An 11,041-nucleotide genomic window follows, 5' to 3' on the forward strand; every position below is an offset into this window, starting at 1 on the left:
ACTATCAGTTTGTAGTTCTGGCATTCCTCAAGGGAAAGATGCCAATGATTGAAGCTCTGTGACTGACTCCTGTTGCAAATACTGGTACCAGCAGAATTGGTCTAATCTCAGAGGTGCTGCAGCTTGCACCAGTAGATTCAAACTGCCATCCAGGCTGGAGCAAAACAATAAAGAAAGGCAAGTACACATTAAACCAAAACTCAAGATTCTCTGAAAGGTAATGAAAAGCAGAAACAAAGCAAAGGAAGATGCTTTAAATGTTACAAATTAAGAAGGTTTGGGTCTCAAGGAACATACACAGAGTGAAAGGACATTTTTTACAATGAGAGAACAGTTTGGTCATTAAACACTTCAACAACAAGGCTGTGGATGCGAAAGAGACTGTACGCGTGACCCAGAAAGCTCTTCTTATGGCTTTGCAGACAGGGTGACAGGCCTACCTCCAGCACACTGCCAAAGGTGCACCATCTGCAGCCTCTGGCAGGGAGGCAATAGTAATCAACCCTTTCCTCTCCCTCCCACACCTCAAAGTAGAGAATCTTCTTGGTTTGATAAGTCATCTCTTGCAGTTGAAGAGAGTAAATATCAAGCTGTCAATGAACAATCTTCACAAGTTAATTTATACCAATCATGTAAGCACCTATGAACGATACCTTTGAATTACACCAGTGGAAATTCTTTAAAGGCAAGTTGGGCTCTGTGAGAAATGGTGCAGGTCTGAAGGGGATTGCTTACAAACTGTTAACAATGAGGAATTTGACAATCGCCATGGTCAGGCTGCTTATCTGATAAGTTTGTTAAAAGTTCTGTGGAAATCCCCCTCTAGTGCAAAGAGCAGAAGGAGCTTTGAGCAGTGAGAAACATTGTCTAGTGCAGGACATTAGGTTGAATTGCCTCTACATTCCATGAAAAGATCTCAAAATGAAAAGGTAGGAATTAAGCCTGTTTCGTGCTGCAGATATAAGAGTGAAGTTTTCAAAGCAGGCACCATGTTTGGTAAACAAACAAGTCCTCACCTGTTGCGTCATGGTGGATTGGTGGGAGGGATTTCCGCCCTCTACCACCCTTGAAACTGGAGCGTCGCCAGGATAGTGACCGTGACTTTGGACTTTTCTTGAGCCGCTTGTTGGGAGATGGTGGCTTACTGACCTCAATTTCTCCAGTAGGGTTGACAAGAGTCATCCTGCCTTGGGAGTTTGGGCTGACACTGGCATATCCTGGAGAAATCAGATTGGTATCAGCACACACACCAGGGTTTAGCCTGGGACTGCGCCGGGACTGGAAGCTGCTCTTTTGTGGGGCTCCTTCCTGCTTAGTGATGGACTCTAAAAAAATTAAATAGTTAAGAAAACATGCGACAACAATCAAAACAGAAGATGTTCCATTAGGTGGACAGGAGCTGCCTGAACATAAATGACTTCATAAAGAAGCAGAAGCAAAAACTTCCTTTCTCATCTCTTCCACATTCTAACAGAATCTAAAGAATTGAAGGTGTCAACAGCTCAAGCTGTTTTCTGCTGAGAGATTATTGTGGACTAAATACACATTTTCAGAGTAGGTTAACAGGTAGTGACGGCATTCTGGGTTCAAAGAACAGTTAACTACTAACTCCATTGCCAAGATTAAAAATAATTAATAGCTAACATTTAAAATTTAACAATATCTAGCTTACCTATGTAACAAATCAGTGTAAATTATTTGTACAATGCTACTCCCTGAAATAGATTGAAATTTCATTATCTATAAGTGTTGCCAGTAGATTGTTTTGCTCTCACAGTTTACTAAAGTTATCAGATGACAGAAGCACAGTACTGGATAAATGCACATTTCTAAAGTACTTTCATTTCAACAGGAAATCTCAAAGATCCTCACAGCTGACATACTACAAGAACTGAAGATTAACAGCCTGCCAGCAACATTATGATAGGAAAGAGCAAGTGTAGTCTAAATGGGCAATGTGAGATCAGCAAATTCGCAGTGCTACTTAAGTGAAGAAAGCAAACAGCTGAAACTTCACTCCCTTCTGAAGATGGACCATGTCTGCAACTAGATAGAGAAACCACTTTGCAGAAAGCTTGTGCTGGAGGACAGTGAAACAGCTGACCAAAGTCAGCATCAAGCATTATATAGAAACCAACATAATAAGAGGTACATGCAGATGCTATTTCTTTAATTTTAAAATAAGCTCAACCAAAGTGAATTATATAGAACATACAGCTCATAAATGTGACATTCAGCCCAACTAGACCATCCTGGTGTTTACATTAGACACAAGCAAAAAGGTAAGGGTGCAGTGCCAAACCACTTGAGCAATAGCAAAAATATGGAACAATGAATCAGCAAGAAATTTACACACACCAAACAATACATATATCAGTGTGTGCATTCTCTTTCACACAATCACAGTTTAACATGTTAGTCAGCAAGCCTTTTAAATAAGTGAGTGGCAGGCTATTAAACTGAGATTTTCAGTGCTAAAGACTTCAAATTGATTCTCTTAGTGTTTTCTCCGAGAAGCCTTACCTAACTTATTGAGAAACATAGATGTCAGGACTCCCGCACTGATATGCCTTTTATCTTTTGAAGAGAATTTCTCTTTAGACACAGGTCAATTACTACTGATGGTAAAGCAACAGCAAGAAGACAGTGTGACTTCTGGAGGTTTGAAACACAACATAGATACTTCTTATTTGCTTTCTTAACTGCTCCCTCACTATATCTAAGTGTAGTGAGCAATAAGTTAACAGTGCAAAATCTCTTCCAACTTGACCAGACAAGGTCTATCCATGCATTCAGTGCTCATGGAGCTTTTTTTTGACTTCCTTAATAGCTTACATTTGTCCACATTGAGCGCGATCAGCCACTGACAAGTCTCAGTGTAACTCTTTTTTTAAGAATGCTCTCTATAGTACTGTACTTTGTATAATGATCACCTCTCCTGTCAGCGATGTTCAAGTTTTCCTTAACCACTTTTAACTTTTAATTTTGAACTTTGTCAGAACAGTTTGCCTTATTAAAGTACTTGTGTACATCAAGTACTTCTCACATTTGACTCAACAAAACATATGTGTGCACATAGTAACAGATTCTTACCAGAGTTTCCAGACTTCTGATTTCTGCTATATTTTCTTTTAGATGAGGAACTCTATTGGGGATCAAAAATGTTAAGATCATTGGTCATTATAGTTTGCTTAGATCCATTTCACTGCTGTTCTGCAAGATAATTTTATCATGCACAATTATAACCAATTTAGGCTGCCATTTTATGCATTCATATCAAGAATGCAGTTTAGATCTGAATTTTATAAATGGTTGTAATGAGGAAATATATCAATTCAAATGAAAAGATGGACTCTTGTGTTTAACTGAGTATAACATTGCACTCTCATACTGAAGTGGCTTGGTAGAAACTTCTACAGACCACCTAATGATAGCAGTAGAGAAACTGAAGAACGCATAGGCGGGCAAATTCTGTAAATATGTAGATATAGCAGGGTTGGTGTTATGGGTGATTTTAACTTTCCCAATATCAACCGGAACCTCCTAAATGCAGATGGCTTGGGTGGAGCCATTTTTGTCAGGTGTGTTCATGAGGGTTTCCTTACTCTGTATTTGGAAATGCCAACAAGGGGAGAGGCTATTTTGGATTTGGTGCTCAGCAATGAGCCAGGATAGGTGTCAGATCTCGCGTTGGGAGAACACTTTGGTGACTGCCTCACATTTACCATGCTCTTGGAGAGGGAAAGGAGCAGTTACCGAGGGAAGATATTTAATTAGAGAAAAGGAAATTATGACGCTATCAGACAGGAGTTGGGAAGTACAGACTGGGAGCAATTGTTCCACAGAAAGGGCACAGCAGACATGTGGAGACTATTTAAGGGGCAGTTGTTGAGAGTGACGCACGAATTTGTTCCTCTGAGACAGGCAAGGGGTAAGAGTAAGGAACCTTGGATGGCGAGAACAGAGGAGCTTCTTGTCTAATGGAAGAAGACAGCTTACATAAGGTGGAGGAAGCATGGATCTAGCACAGCTTGAGTGGACTACTGGCTTGCTAGAAAGGAGCTCAGAAATAGACTGAGGAGAGCCAGGAGGAGGCACAAAAAAGGCGTGGCAAGAAAGATTAGGGAGAAACCAAAGGCATTTTACTCCTACGTAAGGAATAAGAGAATGATCAGGGAAAAGGTAGGGCTGATCAGGGATAGTGGAGGGAACTTGTGCGTGGAGTCTGAGCAGATAGGGGAAGCCCTAAATGAGTTTCTTGCTTTGGTTTTCACCAAGGAAAGGGACCTTGTTGTGAATGAGAACTTTGAGGAGCTAGGATACAGACTTGACCAAGTCAAGATTGATGAAGTTGATGTGCTGGAAATTTTGGAAAACATTAAGATTGATAAGTCCCCAGGGCAGACCAGATTTATCCTTGGCTGCTCCGGGAAGCGAGAAAGGAAGTTGCTAAGCCGCTGGCAAGGATCTTTGCCTCCTCATTCTCTATGGGAGTCGTACCAGAGGATTGGAAGGAGGCGAATGTTGTTTCTTTTTTCAAGAAGGGTAATAGGGAAATCCCTGGCAATTACAGACCAGTCAGTCTTACATCTGTGGTCAAAGTTTTGGAAAGAATTCTGACTATTTGACAAAGCATAGCGTGATTAAAGGCAATCAGCATGGCTTTATGAGGGGCAGGTCATGCCTCACAAATCTTATTGAGTTCTTTGAGGAGATGATAAGACAGGTCAATGAAAGTTAAGCAGTGGATGTGGTATATATGGACTTCAGCAAAGCATTTAATAAGGTGCCCCATGGTAGGCTCATTCTTAAAGTCAGGAGATATGGGATACAGAGAGATTTGGCTATCTGGATTCAGAATTGGTTGGCTGACAGAAAGCAGAGAGTGGTTGTAGATGGAAAGTATTCTGTCTGGAGGTCAATGTTGAGTGGGGTCCCACAGGGGTCTGTTCTTGGGCCTTTGCTCTTTGTAGGAGAAAGTGAGGTCTGCAAATGCTGGAGATCAGAGCTGAAAATGTGTTCCTGGAAAAGCGCAGGTCAGGCAGCATCCAAGGAACAGGAAATTCGACGTTTCGGGCATCAGGAAACTTCCTCTGATGAAGGGCTTATGCCCGAAAGGTCGAATTTCCTGTTCCTTGGATGCTGCCTGACCTGCTGCGCTTTTCCAGCAACACATTTTCACCTTTGCTCTTTATAGTTTTTAATCAATGACTTGGATGAGGAGTTTGAGGGGCGGGTTAGTAAATTTGCAGATGACGTAAAGGCTGGAGGTGCCGTCGATAGTATTGAGGGCTATTACAGGCTGCAGTGTGACATAAACAGGATATAGAGCTGGGCTGAGAAATTGCAGATGGAGTTCAACCTGGAAAAATGCGAAGTGATGCATTTAGGAAGGTTGAAGTCGAATGCTGAATATAGGATTAAAGACAGGATTCTTGGCAGTGTGGAGGAACAGAGGAATCTGGGTGTGCAAGTACACAGATCCCTCAAAAGTTGCCACCCAAGTGAATAGGGTTGTTAAGAAAGCATATGGTGTTTTGGCTTTCATTAACAGGGGGATGGGTTTAAGAGCCGCGAGGTTTTGCTGCAGCTTTACAAGTCCCTGGTGAGACCACACTTGGAATATTGTGTCTAGTTCTGGTTGCCCTACTATAGGAAAGATATAGAGGCTTTGGAGAGGGTGCAAAGAAGGTTTACCAGGATGCTGCCTGGACTGGAGGGCTTGCCTTTTGAAGAAAGGTTGAATAAGCTTGGACATTTCTCTCTGGAGAGAAGGAGGAAGAGAGGAGACCTGATCGAGGTATACCAGATAATGAGAGGAGTAGATAGAGTCAATAGCCAGAGACCTTTCCCCAGGGCAGGATTGACTGGTGCAGGGGGTCATAGTTTTAAGATATTAGGAGAAAGGTATAGAGGAGATGTCAGAGGTAGGTTCTTTACACAGAGAGTTGTGAATGCATGGAATGCGTTGCCAACGGTGGTGGTGGAAGCAGAGTCATTAGGAACATTTAAGTGACTGCTGGACATGCACATGGATAGCAGTGAGTTGAGGGGTGTGAATGTTATTATATTTTACATTAGGATTAAACCTCGGCACAACATCGTGAGCTAAAGGGCCTGTTCTGTGCTGTACTTTTCTATGTGTGCAGGTGCAAGTGAACATTGAAAATGGATTGCACAAAAATGAACATAGGGAACAATCACAAACAGAAATTTCTAAAAAAAGTCAGCAGGTCTGGCAGCGTCTCTGGAGAAAAATTTAAGTTAACAGTTTGGACCCTGTGACCCTTCTTCAGATGGGAAGGTGCAGTGGGTACATGGGAAGGTATTGGGAGTGGAGAAGAAGTGGACAAAGGTGTACTAGAGGAAATGGCCCCTGTGAAAGGCTGATAAGGGATGGAAGCATGTCTGGTGGTAGCATCCTATTGGAGGTAGAGGATATGGCAAGCCATCATCCTTCGGAAGTAGATTCTGGTAGGTTGGAAAGTGAGGACCAGAGGACCCTATTAGTATTGGGGGATGGAAGAGAAGGGGTGAAAGCAGAAGTTCAGCAGATAGGTTGGATACAGTTAAGGGCCAAGGTGTTGGGAATCCTTGGTTGGGGAAAAAGTGTCGATGCTTTATGATTAATCCAGACCCAAAGGAAAAAAGTGAAGAAATGCCGTCACTTGTCATAAGCAAATAATCAACGATTTTTCTTTTAAAGAATATATTACTGACCTGATCTGACAGTGGTGTAGTTTGTTTGGAACTTCGGAGTCTGGTAAACAGAACAGAAACAGTTTATAAATAGTTTCTGAAATACAGAAAGGGCTTTTAGCAATTGTGTTTTAAGAGAAAAATGGTCCAGGAATATCTCCCAAAATAAACTTTGATACATTGCAAATACAATTAGCACCTCAAGAGATAACGTGCATTTCTATGGAGTCTTTTACAACTACAGGATGTGCTAAAGTGTTTTATAGCTAATAAATTACACTTAAACTATTGTAATGACACAAATTTAGCAGCAGCTGACTTCATACAGCAAATTCCCACAAAAAAAGAAACAAAATAACTTACTAGATCATCTGTTGTGTAAAGCTGGCTAAGAATACGTATTGAGCAGCACAGGGACAATTTGACAGCTCTTAGAATAGTGTATTACGATCTTTCACATCCACACAAGGCAGATGGAGTTTAACATTTTAATGATGGCACATCCAGCATTTCTCTAGACCTGAACTGATGTGGCTGGATTATATAATTAAGTATCTGTTGTGGAATCTGACCCACAAACAATGTTCCCTCTTTTCTAACATGCATGGTCCCTTTAATTTCTTCTTGCACACTTATATAATGGAGGTGACCTGTGCATGACCCATATAGGGACTAGCACGTTGGTATGCACATAGTGAACACTATCAACAGCCTTCCTATTCCCAGGAAAGAGTTCCAATTATTGACCTGAATGGCACAATATATAGTATTGCTTTTACATAATCTGGATATTGGCATTAGTACATTACAAGAAGAACACATAATCTCATCACAATTTAGAGCTGGTGTATAACGCTTTTCCAAGACTATTTCATATTTAGTACAAATGGCTGGGAACTATGCTAATAAGAATTTTGTCACATACTGTCTCCTTCCATTTCAAAACAGATACCACCACATTTTTGTCCTCACAAATAGTTGTCCTATCACAGTCCTCTGAACTACAGAATTCCAAGGATCCACTCTCTCACTTCAGTCCTAATGCTGAGGTGGGCTGTCACCCTGCCTGCTTAGTTAGGGCAGCCACAGATAACCACAGTTTTATGTTAACAATGAGATCTCCTCTCATTCATAATGAGGAAAAGGCTGTAGATGTCATATACATAGACTTCAGTAAGGCGTTTGACAAGATTCCACACGGTCAGGCTGGAGAAAGTGAAGTCGCATGGAATCCAGGGCGTGAGATAGAGATCTGGCTGGGGAGCAGAAGACAGAGAGCAGTAGTGGAAGGGAATTTCTCCAAATGGCATACGGCATGGGACAGGGTATCAAGTACAAGATTTGGCAGGTCATGTACAGTGTACAAGACTTTGCTTTGGCCACATTTGGAATACTGCGTACAGTTCTGGTCGCCACATTACCAAAAGGATGTAGATGCTTTGGAAAGGGTGCACAGCAGGTTCACCAGGATGTTGCCTAGTATGAAGGTGCTAGATATGAAGAGAGGTTGAGTAGATGAGAATTATTTTCATTAAAAAGATGGAGGTTGAAGGGGGGATACCTGACTGCGGTCTACAAAATCATGAGAAGTATAGACAGGGTGGACTGCGAGAAGCCTTCTCCTAGACTGGGGGACTCAATTACTAGGGGTCATAGGTTCAAAGTGAGAGGAGAAGTGCTTAAGGGAGATATGCTTAGAAAGTTCTTTATGCAGAGTGGGTGGTGGGTGCCTGGAACACTTTGCCAGCTGAGGTGGTAGAGGCAGGCATGATAGCATCATTTAAAATGTATCTAGATGGATACAAGAATGGGCAGGGAGCAGAGGAGTGCAGATCTTTAGAAAATAGGTGACAGGTTTAGGTAGACGATACAGATTGATGGGGGGGAGGGGAGGGGAGGGGTGGGGGGTGCAAAGGGACTGTTCCTGTGCTGCAATTCTCTTTGTTCACAGGAAAAATTGGCTTGGTCGCCTCAATCTGTCCTCAAGGGACAAAAACCTTCCCCAGAAACTTTTCTTGCATTTCACCTAAGGCAATTATACTTTTCCTTAGGTAAATGGCAGAGCAAAAGATGTGTAAATGGAGCGAAGCTGATCTAGTTAAATACTGGGGCAGGCCAAGGAGCTGAATGACGGGTACAGCTGTTTTTAAAACTTACTGAAGATTGCCAACATTCCACATTTATCTTTTGTATAATTTGATGACTGAATTTCTCCAGTTACTCCTAGAATCCATCTAGGAAGTATCCTAACATTTTTCTCATCCTCATAAGTGAATTGCGCACTTGATTTATCACCACCCAAATGCAATATTAGTACTTCATCTCAAAATTATGTAACTGAGAATATTTTATTATGATTAGGAATTTAAAAACAATTAATTGAACTACTAACTTTTTTTACACAAGAAAGAGATGCCTTATGAATCTTACTCACCATTGCACTTTGCTAAACCATGAATACCTCAACACCAAAGTTCAGTTTCCAAAGTATTCTGTTGGTTGCATCAATGGAGTAAAAGTGTTTTTATTGAAACAGAAAAAGAATTTAGATCACTTTATGACATCTTTAATTTCATCCCCCCCAGTACAATTCTCATCATGAGGGCTCGTGGCACATTAGTACTTCTGAGCCAGAGGGCCTGGGTTCAATACTCACTTGCCCAGAGGTGTCTCATAACATGCCTGAACATGTTGATTAATAATACCTACAGGTCTCTCAGCATTTACAAGACTGACATTTTGGAGACGGTTTGTAGTTCAGGTCATGGATCAGGTTGTTTGTTTGCTCGCTGAGCTGGTGGGTTTGTTCTCAGACATTTTGTCACCATGCTAGGTGACATCTACAGTGGCATTTATAGAGCACCTTTCACAATCAATTTACTTGTTTGTCTATGTAGCAGGCTTACAATCCAATCTTAATGCTGAGAAGACCAAACACAGAATGGCTAATGACATGCAGAACATGCTGTTCAGTCCACAAACATTACCTTGAGCTTCAAATCATTTGTCATTTTAATTCTCCACTTTGCTCTGACTCTTGACACTCGCCTGCTGCAGCATTCCAATAAAGTTCCATGGAAGCTTGAGAAATAAGACGTCTTTCCACTGGGCACCTGAGTGTTCTGGGCTTAACAATGACCTCAACAACGGTTTCTCTCATTTCTTTTATTTACATGTAAGTGGCTGTTACTTAGGATTCTGCTATTAATAGAAATTCCTTATGCTTTTTTAATTGTCTATTACCACAATGACCTTGCACATTTTTTTATTTAATATTTCCTATCCTTCACCCTGTCATAGATGTTTATTTTTATTCTTCTTCCCACTCTCCTACCATTCGCTTGTTTAAAAAGTATTAACTTACAACTTTTTTCCAATTCTGATCAAACATCACAGGCCTCATATGTAAACGCCATTCCTCACCCTACAAATGTTGTCAAACATGCTAAGCATCTCCAGCATCTTCTTACTTTACATCTTCACTGATTTATATACCTTATGATTTATTAATTACGAACTGTCATCAGCAGTTCTTGGGAGGACAAGACTGAGTCTTAAACCCATAATAAAATAACTGCTCTTGTCCTGCCAGGATTAAACACTTTTCATCAACAATATAAAAAATTACATACATTAAAAACAGTACTTTGCAAATCTTAAAGGTTTCAAACTATTTGGAAATTTAAAACACTTTTCAAGGGTTGTTTTGAGGTACTAAGTAACTGAAAAAACATTTGCTAACCTAGGCATAGCAAACACCCAATCAATATAAATGACCAGTTGGCGATGATCACAACAATGAGGGAGTACTCCCCTGTTCTTCATCCATTTTGGCTAGACCTCAGGGACTAGACCTCTCTCCCCTCCTGCTCACCCTGCCCCCCCCCCACCCCCTCTCTCCCCTCCCCCTGCCCCCACCCGCTCTCGCCCCTCCCCCCCCCCCCGCCCCCCTCTCCTCACCTCTCTCTCCCCTCCCCCTCTCTCCTCTCCCCTCCCCCCACACCCCTCTTTCCCCTCCCCTTACACCCCTCTTTCCCCTCCCCTTACACCCCTCTTTCCCCTCCCCCACACCCCTCTTTCCCCTCCCCCCACACCCCTCTTTCCCCTCCCCCCACACCCCTCTTTCCCCTCCCCCCACACCCCTCTTTCCCCTCCCCCCACACCCCTCTTTCCCCTCCCCTTGCGCCCTATCTCCCGTCCCCTCGCCCTCCCTCCCCCTCCCCTCGGCCCCTCCCTCCCCTCCCCTCGGCCCCTCCCTCCCCCTCTCTCCGTTCCCCTCGCCCCCCGCCCCATCTCTCACTCCCTCCCCTCCCCCCGCCCGCTCTCTCTCCCCTCATACCCG

The 11,041-nt window shown here is 42.4% G+C and overlaps 1 protein-coding gene across 2 annotated transcripts in view; it reads right to left on the bottom strand.

The window, feature by feature from the left end:
• LOC132835969 (kinetochore-associated protein DSN1 homolog) overlaps window positions 1-11,041 on the bottom strand; it is a 34,589-nt gene that overhangs the window by 20,896 nt on the left and 2,652 nt on the right. For both annotated transcript variants that reach the window (XM_060855134.1, XM_060855135.1), the window contains exons 2-4: window positions 6,721-6,760; window positions 3,094-3,145; window positions 1,017-1,325 (exon numbers count right to left, since the gene is read on the bottom strand). In XM_060855134.1, coding sequence (XP_060711117.1) covers window positions 1,017-1,325; window positions 3,094-3,145; window positions 6,721-6,760 — 401 coding nt within the window. The remainder of the gene's footprint in view (window positions 1-1,016; window positions 1,326-3,093; window positions 3,146-6,720; window positions 6,761-11,041) is intronic.

This window comes from Hemiscyllium ocellatum, chromosome 45, assembly GCF_020745735.1.
Source record: "Hemiscyllium ocellatum isolate sHemOce1 chromosome 45, sHemOce1.pat.X.cur, whole genome shotgun sequence".
Lineage (NCBI taxonomy): Eukaryota > Metazoa > Chordata > Chondrichthyes > Orectolobiformes > Hemiscylliidae > Hemiscyllium > Hemiscyllium ocellatum.